At 46.1% G+C, this 17,497-nt stretch overlaps 1 protein-coding gene across 7 annotated transcripts in view; it reads left to right on the top strand.

Moving 5' to 3' along the window:
• The window catches only part of Gas7 (growth arrest specific 7), a 240,601-nt gene that overhangs the window by 152,917 nt on the left and 70,187 nt on the right, over positions 1-17,497 (top strand). For all 7 annotated transcript variants that reach the window (XM_029483457.1, XM_085829912.1, XM_029483459.2 and 4 more), the window contains exon 2: positions 1,405-1,525. In XM_029483457.1, coding sequence (XP_029339317.1) covers positions 1,405-1,525 — 121 coding nt within the window. The remainder of the gene's footprint in view (positions 1-1,404; positions 1,526-17,497) is intronic.

Genomic DNA, 17,497 nt, shown 5'->3' with positions numbered 1-17,497 from the left:
GTATTACCTGTATTCTGGCCGGCTCCCAGGCCAGGAGACGCTAGAGAGGTGTGCAGGACCAATGTCACTTGTTCTCGGGTTTATCTGTGCTTAGTGTATGTATGGTCTACGTCATCGAGGAGGGTTCCACACCACTTTCAGCCTGGCTTCTGTGTATCTCACTGTCACCTGTCTAGAGCATGGTCTTTCACACGTAATCAAAGAGAAACTGTGGGCTCAGCAGGCGCCTGTGCAGGAGACACACCTCTGAGCGCAGAGGAACAGTTGTGAGAATTCATGGCAGACACCATGGCTACACAGAGGGCTGAGGCACCATGTTTGCTCCCAGCAGCACAGGGGATTTGCACTTTCCTCCTCTGGTACAGAGGTCAGCACAGGATGCTGAGACAAAGCCCTGGAGGAGCAGGCAGGAGAGGGGCATCAGAGAGCACACTTCATTGCTCCAGTTTCAACCACGATCCTACTTTCCTACATATTGGTCATTGGTAACAGGAAGGAGCTGCTCCTGTGTGCAGCAGGGGACACTGAGGACACTGAGGACCTGGTGGCTGGCCCCTGTATTTCTGAAGAGGTTTTGCTAAGAAACTCTTGGACTTTTGTGGCTGGAATTCTGATTTCTGTCAATTTACCTTCTCCATAAGGCACAGCAATTGTGTGGGCTAATTTGGATCCTCTGTCTTTATTTTTAAATGTTCTTTAGCTGAGAGCCTTGATTTCTGTGTTTATTGGAGATTTACATGGAAAATATAAGTAAAAAAAAAGATAATAAAAATTGCTCATAATCCTACCCTTAGGACTCACAGATGCTGTTACAACGTGTACTTGCTTCACACCTAATGCTCCTGCTAACATATTCTTCTGTCTTTTAAGATGAATATTATTATGCCTGGCTAACAAGAACCAAGCCTATAGTGTCTAGTTTGTCATAAAAAAATCTGGTTCCCTTTGCCACGGTGACACGGCCATTGAAGAGAGAAACCCAAGCCAGCTCTCCTCGAAGACTCTCAACATTATTATAGAATGTTTTACACTTTGCTCTGCCACAACTTGCGTTAATTACTTCTGCTAGGTTTGCACAGCAGGCTTGGGGCTGTCTGTTGCTGTATTCAGTGGTCCTGTGGAGTGTAGACTTCACGGTCCTCAGCGGGTGTAGACTGCCGTCCACAATGGGGCATGTGGAGTGGCAGGCCCCCTGACAGGCGCACCCCCACCCTGTGATGAATTCTTGCAGGTTCTGGTAGGGAAGAAGAGCAGTTAGTTCTTTTGTCTGATCTAGGGGAGCCATGTCCCCAAAGAGGCCTGCAGGCCATCCTATCCCATTTGAGCGATTTCGAAGTGATTTTGTGGCTCCAAACAGCTGTGAAAATGGCAAATGTGTCTGACCCCTGCCTTTTTCTTCAACAGAAGCCTGGGATGGTCCCCCCTCCGCCAGGAGAGGAGAGCCAGACGGTCATCCTTCCACCCGGCTGGCACAGCTACTTGTCTCCTCAGGGCCGCCGTTACTATGTCAACACGACTACCAATGGTGAGTCCTACTCAGGCGCAGCCTTTTCTAAGCCACAGATGTCTGCCTCTCCCTAGGGGTGCTTTTCTTCCTTCCTTTCCACCTCTGGTTGGGGGGGGGGTTCTTGCTAAATTTGACCCAAGGAAAGGTAACCTGGCATCTTAACCCTTTGACTCTAGAATTGTTTAACATATGCCCAGAGCTACAGCAGAGTCCCACTTGTCCCTGGTGCTGGATGTTAGGGCTTGGGTCTATATTCTGGAAGTAGTTCCAAAGAACAGCTGTCCAAGATTCCCAGAATCCCTGACACCTCACACCCACCATCCTTTGAACTCGACCTTAGGATCTAGGACTGTTGACCTCAGAGGCTAGTTGTACAGGTCAAGGTATTGCACACTGACTAGGAACTCTGAATGTTCTAATGGTACTGAGGATCCAGAACAGAGGCCGCAAATACTCTCCTTAATTTCACTATAACACCTTTTTCTCAACTGAAGTATCTCACTGCTGCTGCTTTATGGATTGTCCATTTGATAATGGTGGGATCATTCATCCTCTCCCTTAGCACAAAGGAACTGGAGCACACTGAGTCCCTGCCTCCACCCCACCCCTCAACTTCTCCATACCCTTTCCTTTCTTTTTCCTTTCTTCCTCTCTTCTCTCCTCATTCTTTTGAAACAGGGTCTCATTTGGTAAACCAGGTTGATCTGTAATTCACCATATAGCCCAGACTGGTCTTGAATGCATGGTAGTTCTCCTGTGACAGGAAGCCTTCCAAGTGCTAAGGTTAGAAGCCTACATCCACCCATCAAACCACTCCCCACATATCTCTGAGTTGAATAGAACTGGAACGCCATACCTCCAAATAGTTAAAAATTTCCCTGGATTTCCCAAATGACTACAATGTGGAGATGATTTTTAAATGTTGTGCAATATGGCTGGTCTTATTACAAGTTAGGTGGGACACTTTTCAGGTTGAAGGTAGAAGAATAAGGCAGCTGAAACGTTCTGACCTTCCTATGCCCCTAAGGACTATACCTCAAGACAATCAGGAGATGCAATGCAGGGAAATTGGATTGGGTGGACATCCTAAACACGTGTGCTCAAGCAGGAGGTGAACTTCTGCCTATTCTCCAGTCTTGGCTTCACCTCTGTCTTCTGCGTCCATATGACTTCATACCTCTAGCTTGCCACCTGGGGTGTGGATGCTGTTGATGTGGTTTCTGATTTTGAGCCTGGACTGCCAGTGAGAAGACGGGCAGAAGCCAAGACACCGAGAAGCCGACAGCTGCTACTTTGGTTGGCTGACCCATCCATACCACAAGCACCCTAACCTGCTTGCTCAGCAGGGTGTCCTCCTTGAAGAGAGGTGACCAAGGTTTCTAGGAAAAAGGAAGTAGAGCTGTTTTTAGCTGTTCTAATCTCACACTTCCTCAAAACAGACACTTGAACAGCTCCACCGTGCTCAGGGAGCCTAGATGTTTCAGGGTGGGCTGTGGCTGTTTGAATTTTGAATGCACACCCCCACTTGGGTAGCAACTACTTCAGTGTCATTTCCAGGGGAGTGGGTGTCTGAACACAGATCTCCATCTGTGCGGTGCAGAGCTTGGACTGAATGAGCTCAAGAACAAGAATTTGGGTGGATTTGTTCTTATTTCAAATTAGCCAGTCTGTTGCGAAGGAAAATAGAGAAAGGGCCTTTCTAGGTGCTCTCTGCCTCTCTCTGTCTCTCCCTATGTGTCTCTCTGTCTCTGTCTTTCTCTCTGCTAAAGAGTAGTACATTCTTAGGGTTTAAAAGCCAGTGAATAAAAGTGAGATTCAAATCAACAATAAAAATCCCCAGTCATTAAGGGCTGAAAAGATGGCTCTGCAGTTAAGAACAATGGCTGTTCTTTCAGAGGACCAGGGTTCAATTCCCAGCATCCACTAGGCAGCTCACAGCTGTCTGTGACTCCAGTTCCAGGGAATGTAACACCCTCACACAGACAAATGTGCAGGCAAGACACCAATGGCATAAGTTATTTCTCCAGGGTGAAACAAGCCAATTCAAGCTACATTAGAGATTATATAAAGGCAGGCTTATTGGGAAACCACTCTGGAGCTGTCAAGTTCACTGGTCCCAAGGAATGAAGTCAGGGAAGTCACAGTGGAGAGGGAGAAGAGAAAGAGAGGAGAGAAAGAACACATGCAGAGAGAGGAAGAGAAGAAAGAGCAGAGGAGAGACCAAAATATCTGGATTATACAGCAAAGAGCCTCAGGGAGAAGGGCAGCCCAGCCCCTGGACTAGAAAGTTCAGGGTTGAGGCCAGGATATGACAGGTAAGGACCGAGGGATGCTGGGAGAACCTGGAGGCCAGTTCTGTTTTGGTATGTTAAATATGCACCTCAGCTGTTTGTTCTGGGGTCTGAAACCCAACCCAATGCACATACATTTTTTTAAAAAAAATAATTTGAAAATATATATTGAAAAAGCCCCAATCACTACTTATCACTTATATCCTTTGAGACATTTATGTTCTCTATCTTCTAAGCATAGACATACCGGCATTTTAAATATAAATTACAAATGTAATTCACTCTATCCTTTAAATAGTGAGAACAATTTATTGCAGACATTGTTCTACGCTTTGAGTATTTCTGTCTAACTCATTCTTTTAATCACTGTGCATTAGGAATGTGCTGCCGTTAATTTAATTACTATTCTACTTATGAATGGCCACATTTTATATCCACCGAGGGTATCTGACAGCTTCCTTCCAGGATTCTGACTTTTTATATACCAATAGGTCAGAGCTTTCTTGGAGTTGTGGCATACAGGGTGATCCTTGAGTTGGCAATCGGAGTCTTTAACAGACCGGATGCTAATTAGGTTAGATCTGAAAGGTCCGGGTCTCTGTCATAGCTCAACGTTATCGCTGTAGCATGAATAGTCATGGAGAGAGTATGTATGTCAGTGAGCACAGCTATGTTCTAATAAGGCGTTACATATGGCAAGAGGGGAAAGAGGGGCTTTCTGTTCGGACACTGGAATACGAATGGCAGGTAACTTTTATGTGTTATGAGATCTCACTGTTTTTCATTTTTGAGCATTCAAAACTAACTACAGAAGATGATTTTGCTCCCTAAGTTCACGAGGCTCTGGCAGTAGGGTGGGCCGATTGCTAGGTTACCTGATGGAGCCGGTAGGGCTGGCCTCTCCCACTTTCTCTCTTTTACTGACTCATCCTAACTTGTTGATCTTGCATCCTGGATGCAGGCCAGCTTTACCCACTCATTAAGTGGTGGTTGAATTCACTGTTTATCTGCTCACTTCAACATATACTTATTGAGCCTTAACCATGTACCGTGCTGAATGGCCTGGCCCCTAAACTGCTTATTTGCTCTCAGTGGGAGCAGGTCTTAAAGCTTTGTGTCTATGCTTGAGGGTACTGGAGTGTGTGTGTGTGTGTGTGTGTGTGTGTGTGTGTGTGTGTGTGTGTGTTGCTGTGCATTGGACCCCACGTTCTAGGCAAGTACTGTGTCGATGTGCTATACCGTCAATCCTGGAAGCAGATTTTAAATGAATACCTGCTTAATCGCCCATGAGAAGGGCAGTGGAGAGGTCTGCAGTATCTGAAGACAGCTGTGGGATCTGCGATGCTCTCTGGAACTATGAAAGCCCAGGAAGGGACAAGATGGGAAAGGCCTCTCACGGCAACCCCTGAGCATCATTAAGGATTGCTACCTGGTCAAGAAGAGACGCAAGCAGCTTCTCTCCTTCCAAAGCCCCTCTTGGGAGTATTTTGTTAGTCTGCTGCCCCCTCCCACTTAGAAGCCTCCTGCTTGTCTGGAGCAGAGTGCCTAGCAGAAGGGACCCTTGTTTTTGTATTGCCTCTGCTTCACATCCTGACTCCTGAAGTCTCTGAGTTGGTACCTCACTGCCAGATTCCACTTTCTGTCCCAACTTGCCTGTCTCATGCCAGCCCCTCCACGTGTCCAGGCGGTAGCTCATGGACAAGTCAGACCCACTCCCCACCGCTTCAAGCCGTTGTGTATGCACTTCTCATCCTCCCTGAAGATAATTTTCAAATACCCTCAAGTGAAGGTCAGGATCTCTGATTAACAACACACACACACACACACAAAACACATAAAACACATAAAAACAACAAATAAACACCCACAAAACTCCCACAGGTGCCCTACCTTTATGGGTGTTGGGTAGTGTTTGCATAGAACCTATACTCATCCTGCTGTGGACTTTAAGTCATTTCTAATTATGTATAACAACAATCCATTATGTAAATTGTTGTTACTTTTTTCTGGGAAATAGTGACAAGAGATTTTAAAAAGCCTGTGAATGTTCAGACTATATGCAGATGTCTTTCCCTGAGCATCACAGCCCTCTGTGGCTAGTAGAATCCACCAGTGCAGAACCCAAGGATCCTAAGAGCTGCCTGGATTTCTTCCTGCCCCCTAATCCCTAACCTGCCTTTCCCCAGAGGATGCTTGGACATAACAGGTATTCTATGCAAAACCTCATTTACATCGGTGTCTCCTTCCTCTGATAATCTGCTTGTTTTCACATCAATTTAGGATTTCATGGATGAAGGTCTGCGCCCTACTTGGATTGGGCTGTGGGCACACAAAACCAACTGAGACACAGACTGCTCTCAGAGACTGCAGCTCTGACAGTGTCAGAGATAGGCAGACGCCTGCAAGAATTACAGGCAACGACAAAGTGGGGTGGGAGCTCCAGAGAGGAGCCTGTCACCTGTATGTGGGGGATACAAAGAGGACTCTAAGGAGGGGGCCATGATAAAGGCATCTAACCAAGGATGTAGCCTAAACAGAGGGCAAAACAGCAGGAAGAAGGCAAGAAGGCTTGGCAGTGGTAGAAACACAGACGTGAGCAAGTGTGTGTGTGTGTGTGTGTGTGTGTGTGTGTGTGTGTGTGTGTGTGTGTGTGTATGTGTGACTGGCATCACTCTTCACCCAGTGGGCAATGGGAAGCAATGGAAGCTTCCAAACAGTGGCAGGAGCCCATCACAACCTTACAGAAAGACTTCTCATGCATCAGTGAAGGAATTGGGAGCAGTAAGCACCAAGTCGACAGCCTAAATGAAAAGAGAAATAATGAGGTCAGCGCAATTTACAGCGGTGGCCTGAAAGAGGAGGGCCAAACACTGTCAGACAGGATGTGGCAGGCTGGTGACAGGGAGCTTGCCTGCCTCCTGGCTTTCTGCCTTGTGTGACAGTCATGAAGTAAGGGACAATGGGAGATACTAGGAGGCCGGCTGGAAGGAAGGAGGTGACTCCATGCTGCATACTTGGTTCCTTGCTGCATCTTCAGAAAGATGACCAGCACATGGGTGGATGCACCCGTGTCTCCAAGGACATCAAGGCCACTGCTGGAAGTCCAGAGAATCCTGTGGGTGCTGGTCCAGCATGCGGAGAGCAGAATGGATTCTACCCCTGCTGGCCACCATTGTGCAGTGGCCAACATGCACAACTGAGTCGGGTGTTCTAGAATCTGCATATCTTTAGAATCTCTATTCTAAGGCACAAACACACTGCTCTGTGCAAGCCTGCAGGAGAGACCTCTGAATACGGAGTTAAAGAGGCCAAGATAGGAGGAATGAGTCCATGCAAGGTGCCGTTGTAACAAGCAAGGGAACAAAGAGCCTAGAGCGAGGGGAAGCCAGGAACAAACAGAAATACAGGCACTGTTTGCAAGAGAAGGGCCATGTGAGTTCCTGGGGTGACACAGATGATTTAGTGAATGGTGTTTATGAATGAGCTGGATGCCCAGCAGGAAGCTTCAGTGTGTAAGCCACTATAATCCTGCCACTGGTTTGATGAAGACTCTCCAGTAACTCCAGCAGGTCATTCACAAGTCACTAACCAGAGTCTCATCCCCTTCACTTCCCCACAGTTCTGCCTCTCTGGGGCATTTCATCTGCAGAATGGTTCTGAGCGCAGCCCTAGGAAGCCAGGGACTCCAGTGGCAGGATGTGCATCTTGAACAGGTTCTGAGTTCCTCCGAAGTTGCCTGAGGCTAAATTGGGGCATTGGGCATTGTGGTTCATAACTGGTGAGCTGTTCTCCGTAGCCTACTCATTCAGGGGCCTAGGCTAATGTTCAGGGTCTGTCTGTGTTGGGCCAGTTTAATCAAAGGGCCAAAGGTAGCTTGAAAACCACGGAAAATCTGGAGGATGGGAAATCCAAAATCGAAGTACCTGAGGATTGGCTGTCCAGTGGTAGCCTGCCCTCTGATTGCTAGAGATGGGCTCGTTTGCTGCACTCACGTAGTAAAAAGGATGAGCAAGCATTCATGGGCTCTTTTATAACAGCATGGATCCCAAGTGAGTGGGAGCTCTCCTGACCTAATCATCCCTTAAGTCCCCACGTCTTAGCATCATCACATTGGGGACTGAGGTTCAGTGTATGTAGGCTGTAAGTAACAGGGCCTCTGGTACATCAACTGTTTTCAACACAACAGTGCTGGTTCCCTTTACTGTTAGAAGCTGTGGTGGTTTGAATATCCTTGGCCCAGGGCACTATTAGGAAGTGTGGCCTTGTTGGAGTGGGTGTGGCCTTATTGGAGGAAGTGCATCACTGTGGGGAAGGGCTTTGAGACCCTAGCTGCCCATGAACCAGTCTTCTTATGTTTGCCTTCTGAACAAGATGTAGAACTCTTAGCTCCTTCTCCAGCACCATGTCTGCCTGGTCACTGCCCTACTTCCTACCTTGATGATAATGGACTGAACCTCTGAACCTGTAAGCCAGCCCCAGTTGAATGTTGTTCTTATAAGAGTTGCCTTGGTCATGGTGTCTCTTTACATACAGCAATGGAAACTGTAACCAAGACAGAAGTTCTATCACTTAGCTTGCCTTTTTTGATATTGTGATATATATGGTATATATATATATATACCATTTGAATAATGGATAGACATTTGAAACTAGCACAGAAAGCCAGGACCAGTTCTGTGTAGTGTATGAGTCACTGTTTTACAGCATATTTACTAATCTTCAAATGCATTAAACCAAGTCATTCCATTTATTTTATGTGTCTTTCATCCCTAAAGAAAGAGAGTAATTTGAAATAATATACTGGCCCTGTTCTTCTAGAAGGCAGAGCCTGAGGAAAGGATTAAGTGCTAAGATCTTATTAGGAGATAATGAGCCCTAAGCAGTAAGAAAGTGAAGGCAAGGCCAGGGAAGATGTCACACCATGCAGCTCAGTGTCTGGCAGTGACATGCAGGAGGGGCAGCAGCCACTGAGGAGTTCTAGTGACTTCTTTAGAAGGGTTGTGGAGGAGCCTGCTGCACTTTGGAAATCTGTTTCCTATTGGCCAGACTCCACCTCCTTACCGATCACTAACCCAACCACTGCTTGGAGAGCTATTTCTCCATCCTTTTGGTTAGACCACCTGACTCCAAATAGCCTATCAAAAGCCTGGCTCCACCCCTCCCACATAACTACTTCTAGTTCCAAGATGACATCCTCGTTGAACAGGAGTCACTTTGATAGGAACATGAGCAGGGCTCTAACATCAGTGTGTCTGTGTACAGACGGCTTTAGATGGAATGCCATAGGGGTGCATCCTTGGCATTCGTACAACAGGTTCAGTGGCTGAAGACTTGACTCAATACCCATCCCAAAGGGGATCTTCCAAATCATGTAACACAGGAGGCACTAAACTAAGACTCCCAAGCCAAATTCACTTCACATTTTATTGGAGCACAGCCACATCCCTGGGTTCTTAGTAGAACTAGCAAAGCCAAAACTCTTCACTGTCTGGCATGGGCAGAAAAGATGATTCCTGGCATAACAGTGTCTAACAATTTCACATATTCAGAAACGGGTTCTTCCATGTATGCAGAGTCTCTGCCCAAAGTCACCAGGTCATTGTAGTCAGGCTGTGACTGGACACCCAGGCTTCAGCACTCAGAAGTGGGAACATGGGTGGTACTGACTAAACTTGGTATAAGGGTAAGTGAGTCCATAGATTCTTAGATAAGGATGTTCACTGGAAATGATGATTTTAACGAATGTCTGCTTGTCCTTCCAAGTGTTAAGTAAAATCCAGGAGAGCTGGAATTTGTTTCATATCCTTCTTTTGGCAAGGAATTGGTGTCCCTAAATGTTTTATTGTGTTTGTGAGTGAGACTTGGAGTGGATAAAAGCCAGGGACTGAGCTCTTGTGTTTACTTGCCAGGTAGTCAGTAGTTTTCTTGATTTCTTATTTTAATTTTCCTTTAAGTGAATGGATTCCCATTTGACTTTATTACACTAAGAACTAATGAGTTTCTAGGTAGGATTTCCACAAAACTAGTAATTGTGCAAACCATTCTTTGAGCTGTACTTGATTCAAAGTAATTGGATACTTTTCCAGCCCTTGAGATAGGGTGGCCCTGACAGCTCTCCCTCAATAAAAGTTGCCCAGAGAAGCATCGGCACCAAACCATCAGACTGTGGGGTTTTATTTCTGTCCATCTGTACTACACAAAGTAACACTAGAGTGATGCATTATGTTTGGCATATTTGGTTGATTAAATTGTGCATTGTGCTCTTATTTGTATGAGTGTATGGGCATGGAGAACCCTTATTTTGGCTCTATTTTTTTTAATTGAAAATAGATCCTTCCCTCATATACTACATCCCAACCAATCCCCCTCCCTCCACCCCTCCCAGTCTCCCTCACCCCAATACTTTCCCTCTCCCTGGCCACTCCCCTTATTTTTAAAGGGATTCATGGTGGAAAGCTGTTAAACAGGAAAGCATGCTTTTATTCTCCCTTGGTGTAGCTTTTGCTTTCTCCTCCCAAGCATCCATTTTAATTTGTATTGTTTAGGTAATACTTAAGTACACAGCACACCCCTCATTTCCCACCAGGTTTTAAAGCCAAGTAATCTCTTGTTTATGGTAAAGACTTAGTGAGTTCAAAGCCATTCAATATGCCAACATGTTAGCATACAAAGACAAAGGGGGCAGACTGTATTCTTCACGCTATCCTCAGAAGTCAAGTTATTTTGAATTATTTAGTAAAGAATGCAAATGCTGCATCCCATTGGTTGTTAGCTAGAGCTAGCAGTCAGCAGCAAATGGTCCAGATGCCACTGCACCAGAAAGAAATGTGGAGATGCTAATACAGGTTTTCTTTCTTGCTTTGTGCCCAAGAAAACTGAAAACCCACATCCACACTGAAACCTGGGCACTCACACACACAGCATCACCCTCTCCACAGCCAGAGCCCCGGTGCCCAACAGTCAGGGAGTGGGTAGACAAAATGGGATGTGAGCACACAACTGAACTCAGCTATAGAGAAGAAGGAAGCAGAGCTGACCCCCACCGCAACAAGGATGATCCTGGAAAACATCGCACCAAGTCAAGACAAACACAGAGTCTCCATGCCAGTTCTGCGGGATTCGGATTGTATGACATGCCTAAAATAAGCAGGTCCATAGAAACAGAAAGTAGATGAGCGGTTGCCAGGGGCTGCAGGATGGGCGAGTAGCAGCTGCTAATGAGCACGGGGTTAAGGTGATAGAAATGTACTATAATTAGGTAATAGTGAGGGCTCCGCACTCCGGAAACAGACCGAAGCCACTGTATCATAAGCTCTTACAGGTTAAGTTCTATAATCTAGTGAATGACATTGCAATAAAGAATTGTTTATTAAGAGCACACATGTATGAGGATGCCGGGTGCTCTGTGGCATTCTTGATTGCCTTTGGAAGCAGTTCCTTAGAGGTTCTGTTTGGGGATTCTTAATGCGTAACTTCCAAATTTTGGTGCATGTCAAAAGTGTCAGGGAGTGCCATTTGCTCAAAACACCAAGGCAGAGAGAGGGCCTGCCATAAACTTGCTGAATCGCAGCCGCCTGCTATTAGGAAAAGGTAAAGCATGCTACTTCCTATTCTTACGTGCTTCCTAAGAGTCTCCACTTACCATTTTTTCTGATGGCAAGGGGACTCACTAACAACATGATTGATACAGACATCATTGAGTTAGCCTTCTGTCACTGTGATAAAGTACCTGAGATGGTCAACTGGTAAAGAAGAAAGGTTTGTTTAGACTCGTGGTTCCAGAGCACGTTGTGGTGGGAGTGTTGGCACAGGAGGCACGCTCACCTCATGGTGGCCAGGAAACAAAGAGAAAGTTAGAAAGAGGTTGGATTCCTAGTGTCCCCTGCTAGGGAACAGTATACTCCCTGTGACCTCACTTCCCGATGTTCTTCTACTAGACATTTGTTTGAGACAGAGTCTCACTGTATAGCTCTGGCTACCCTAGAATTCACCATGTAGACCAGGCTGTCCTCAGACTGTCTGCTTGCTTGCCTCTGCCTTTTGAGTGCTCGGTTTAAACCCCATCTAACCCAGAAGGTTCCACCACCTCCTAATAACACCCCAAGTTGAGAACCAGACCTTCTCACATGATTCTTTGGTAGTGTTTTGGGGGGGATGGGTTTATCAGATCCAAACTGGAACAGTAACAAAGAATAGAATATAAACCCAAGGCATAAAGTTAAATCTGACATAAGAAACACGGTAAAACAAACAAACAAAAAACAAAACAAAACAAAAAACCCAACTCGGTGTTTTTGTCATCATTCTGAGGTTAAAGGTCAGGTATGTATAAACCACTGAAGTTCAAGCAGAGACTCCCAAAGAGCTTCTTGAAGATAAATAACTCAGTTTTATAGTGACAAGATTGAGAATGAGCAAGAACTTCCCCCAGAAGAAGCCCTTCACCTGCCCCTGTTTATGGTCCTGAGGTCACTGGCATAGCTGACTCAAGTGTGCTTCCAGCCTTTATTCTTGTCAGTTTGGGGAGAAGTCCTAACAGCTTTTATCATTGCAAAGCCTTTGAGTCCACAGCTATCATTTGCAGCTCAGCATTTCCTGGTAGGAGCATGGGGCTTTGACTGTTATGTGTGCCCAGTCCCCAGGGAGGTAGACAAGATGAACAAGATGAAATCCAAGAAACTTGGAGTCTGATGTATATCAGATGTATATCTAATGTACACACACACACACAAACACACACACCTTAGAGACTTAAAGAACAGCCAAGTCTTCTTTTTTCTTTCCTTGGAAGTTTGTTGTGATTGTTGTTGTGGTGATAGTTGTATTGTTTTGTTTTCTGTTTTGGTTAGGAAGTATGTGCCTGCAAATGGTACTGTCCCTTCTCATTGGTCACACTCCAGAGTTCTGTGATCTATTAGGGTCAAGAGTGAGCAGTCTGAAAACCTAGCAGAGCTCATCAACGATGAGGGAGGATCCTTCATAATCATTAATATGACCGCCATGCATTTATTAAAGGCAAGGAATGTTCAAGATGAGGGTATGCTCATAACAAATGATGTTTGCTTGGGTTAGACCTTTTAAAGTGTTAATCTAACATTCCCACTACAAGGTATACAGCCAAGGGAAATGGAGTTGGTGTATCAGACACACTGTGTTTATTGAAGCATTATTCACAGCACCCACAGCACAGAATCCAACCAAGTGCTCATGGGTGGATGAAAAGATAAAAATAATATGGCACATAGTTGCGATAGAATACTATTTGGCCATAAAGAGGATAGAGATCTATGACCATAGCAACATGAATAAAACCACAGCACCCTGAATTATGCAGTAATAAGCTAGACACAGAAAGATGAATAAGCATGTTCTCATTCACATGGGAGCTGCAGATTTGGTTTCATGGATGTAGAGAATGTAATTGTAGTCTCAGTTCTAGGAAGGTGGAGGGAGATGGGACAGAGGGAGGTTGATTTGCCAAGATGCAGGTTAGGAGAAATAAGCTCTAGAGTGAAGATGGTTTGTGGCCCTGTATCATACATTTTACAATGAACCAGAAGTCAGTGCATTGCTAAGCCAGAGAGATGATCAACACTAAAGAAAAGGAAATGCTAAGAATCGCGACTTAATCATTTGGCACTGTGTTCCTGGATAGTATCCACCATTATTGCGGGTCAAATTTTGGGAAAGCGTTGGTCTATGATTAAGTTCCTAAGGAAATGGCATCACCCTGTCACAGTGGAGAAAGGGACAAAGGAGGTCACAGTCAGGCAGGGCCAGAACTGCTGAAATCCAGGTGGATTGTTCCACTAAGACAGTCAGTAGCTGTCAATCCTGGATGGTCCTTAAGCTAGATGCTGCCTGAGAGGCACCATGTACACACTGTGTGAGAATGCCCAGTTCTAACTATGAAAGCTCAGAAAGGCATTCATATACATATGGACCCCTTCTTCTCTCAAAAATCCATGAGGTATGGCTCTGCCCCAACGGAGATAGATGGAACTCAGCATATTCCCTAGGACATTTCTCTGCCCAGGTGGGCTTCATGTGTGTATTTTTCACATCCAATCTGTGGATGCTCAAGTTTGGGCCCGGTACAAGATAGAGCCTTGTAGTTTTGTGTCAAGTATTAAAGATCATGGGCCAGCAAGATAGCTTAACAGGAAAAGCATTTGCTGCCAAGCCTGCTGACCTGAGTTTGATTCTTGGGATCTATGTGATGGACGGAGAGAACCAACTCCCATAAGCTTCCCTCTGACCTCCATGTGTGGTGTGCACATGTAAGTAGGCAAGTGCTCGAGCACATGTATGTATGCATAGCACATGCTTGCACTTACAGGGGGGGGAGAGGAGGGGAGGGCAGAGGAGGGGAGAAGAGAAGAGAAGAGAAGAGAAGAGAAGAGAAGAGAAGAGAAGAGAAGAGAAGAGAAGAGAAGAGAAGAGAAGAGAAGAGAAGAGAAGAGAAGTCAGAAGCAGCAACTTACATAAAGTCAGCATACTATTTACCAATGCACTTGAAAATAGGAGGCAATGAGGGAGGACCAAGAAAGAGAAGAAGAAAGCAATGTGATAGAAAACTGTTCGTGTTGTGGACTGCGGGCGGGCCACAACATGGAATCTTAGTTGCAAAGGGACCTTCTGACTTATCTGTGCTCTGCCTTTCATCTGCTGTTTTCTCATACATCTGGCTTCTTAGTGTGGGTGGAGCATGGCTACTCCGGGACTTGTGGGACCAAATGGCTGGTGGGAGCCTGTGGCTGTATACAGAGAGGATAACAGAGAGAAGCTGTTTGAAGCAAGGAAGTAGGCAAGGTAGATGTTTTGAATGTGAGGTGCCGTGGGATCAGTGAAAGACCACTATCTTTCAGGTTCTCTGCTGATACATGAGTGGGCATGGACCACATGACTTGGTTATCGAGCAACAAATGTTTGCTCAAGGCCTTCTCTGTGGCCAGCTCTAATTAGCCATTTGATGGCTTCTTGCCAGGGTGGAGTGGGCAGACACCATGTAAATGGCCATGAAGAAGGCTTCCCGAAGTCCATATCAGTTATTCAAGGGAATTTTCCTGGTGACTTGGCTGTAATTTCCTTTCCTGCCTGAGTATACTAAGGAAGGTTTCTTCAAGCTTAAAAAAAAAAAATCCTGTGAAACCAAGAATGTCAAGCTTAAAGTGTTTATCACGCACAACTGCGGATGAGTGTGCCTCTGTATGTAAAGCTGGCACCGTTCCCCTCCATGGGATCCTTATTGTTGGAAGCAGATCTAGGAGTGGGGTAATGGCTTTTTGTTCTTTCAATCTGAGTTGGATTCCAAAGTAGAATGCTCTTCCAAGAGGTGTGGGAGGCAGAGAACCGGGTGAGAAGTTAGTCATGCAAGAAGCCCATGTTTATTGTGTGCCTACTCCCTGTGAGCAGTGAGCAGAGCCATGCAGAGGGCCACTAAGACCTTCACGGGCCTCAGCATCCTTGACTAGATAATGACCAAAGTCTTGCATGGCAGCTGTTGACTGAAGCTTTCTGTCCTTCTGCCATCTGCCTGTCTACATGCTCAGAAATCACTGCTCCCGGAAGAAAGAGCTCCTGGAACCATGAGGAACGCTGAACGGACTGTAAGCTTAGTGTGCTGGGAGTGGAGGCTGCCCCTTCTGAAAATGGCTCGACTTTAACACTTTAGTAAATGGATCGGGGCTCCTTGGGGAGGTCCTGGTGATAGCCATGCAAACCTCAGGCTGCTTTGATCTGGACCTGGCTAGTTTTTCTTTTATACCCTCAGAGAATCTTCCCTGTTGGGCTCAGACTTCTTCACCTGGGTCTCTCTGGCCAGCTTGCCCGTTTCTCCAGTCCTCTGCTTGCTGTTGATTGGTGGGTTGCTTGGCTGTGTCTTTTTAGCCTTTCAATTTCTATTACCAAAGCTTCATGTTCTTATTTAGCCTTGTAACATCAACACTTCCACACTGGCACTTGGCTCCTTGATAGGGAAAGCATGTCTGCTCTAGCACACATTCACAGCTTACATGGAACAGCCCAGGGCCTCTCGGCTCTGTGTGTGTGTGTGTGTGTATGTGTGTGTGTGTGTGTGTGTGTGTGTGTGTGTGTGTGTGTATGCGTGTGCATGTGAGCCACAGTGCACATATGGAGGTCAGAGGGCAACTTATAATAGTCAGTAATAGCCAGTTCTCTCCTTCTACCGTATGGGTCCTGGGGATTAAGCTTAGGCCAGCATGGCAACCAGATGCTTTACCTGGTGAGCCATTTTGCTGGCCCTCAACCTTCATGGTGGAAAGGTAAGACAACACCACTTCCAAGGCTTCAGGAAAGCTTCTCTTTGGTGGTGGCCATGTAATAGAGAAGCCTTTGGCAGTATGGCGAGCACGGGGCCATCCGTAGTGGCTCTAGACAAGACCCTGGAAGAGAAAAGAAGTTTCTATATTTGCCAGCAGTACTGCCCATGAGAAGAGGTGGGAGCGGGTGAACAGTGAACCCATCCGGTTAGGAGTACTTCCTGGAGTGTTTTCATTCTGCCGTGTTACTTTGAGTGGCCCGTCTGTAACACCTGGATGCAGGCAGCACCTGCAGCAGCTGCAGCTTGGTAGGACAGTGTTCGTCCCTGCCTCTGGCACAGAAGTGTCTGGGAACTTAGCGTTCAAATTCTCAGGCTTCAAAGGACAGACGTGAGAATCACAAGCTGGGGGGTCCAGCCTGATGTGCAGCCTCTTGGAAGGAGTTCCTGGTGATCCTGGGGTGCTCTGAGCTTTGAGAAACTCTGCCCAAGGCTCCTGTTCCAGGTTCCCTCTGCATAGTATTTGGCTGGGTGGACAGGTTTTTCTGCCCTCTTTATAGAGAGGGTTTTGAATCTGATTTGGCTCTTTTCCTGGGGATTCTTTCTGCATTCGACTCTAGAGTCTCCCATTCTATCAGCAAGCTGGGTCTTCTCTGTCCCCAGTACTTTTTCTTGACATTAGAAAAGAGCATAAGAATAGGTTTTGGGCTGGGAACTTCTGTACCTTTTGAAGCACTGGTTAGGATTAGGAAGGGCCTTGTGCTCTCAGAGGAGTATGGGGTCCGCAGTGTGTCGGTTGGACAGCCTTACTCAGAACCCAGTGTGTTTGCAAGCACCTGTTCAGCTGCGCCTAGGAGAGACTGTTAATTATTTCTGGTTCCCAAACTAATTTTAGTTCTTTCTGACAATCTCCTCTTTCCTGTGAAGAGCAACACTCTCAGCAGTTTTGAGCATTATTTATAAACATAACGTCACACCTTTTACTGGAAAGTCTTCCGCACGAGGATTAGAAAATCGGAGTGGCTAGCATTAATAAATGCTGTGTTTCTCAGAAAACAAACAACTTAGTAAGGTATCATGTAAGAAGACAATGCCTCTTTAGGAGAGGAGGGGTTTTGGAGCAGTTGCAAGGTATGATTTTGAGTGGAGAAGTCTCAGGCATCATCCCCGAGACAGGGTCATGAGAGAATATCCCAGATCCAGTGGATGCCCCTGGATGGGTTGACTGTGTACAGGGTGGTGTGGCTTGTGCCTGCCCTTGGGCTGGTTTGGTCTTATTAGAAGACTAGAAAGCTACTTATGATGGCTTTTAAGAAAGGCAATTAACAGAGGCTTTGAGATGTGAAGAGGAGTGGAAAATCAGCCCCCATGTCTAAGACTTTGGGAGGCCTCATGCCCTCCATTTCTCTCTGAGTTTGC

The sequence above is a fragment of the Mus caroli genome, unplaced genomic scaffold (assembly GCF_978045245.1).
Source record: "Mus caroli unplaced genomic scaffold, Mus_caroli_1 scaffold_13, whole genome shotgun sequence".
Classification (NCBI taxonomy): domain Eukaryota; kingdom Metazoa; phylum Chordata; class Mammalia; order Rodentia; family Muridae; genus Mus; species Mus caroli.
This window is presented reverse-complemented; position numbering and strand designations above follow the sequence as displayed.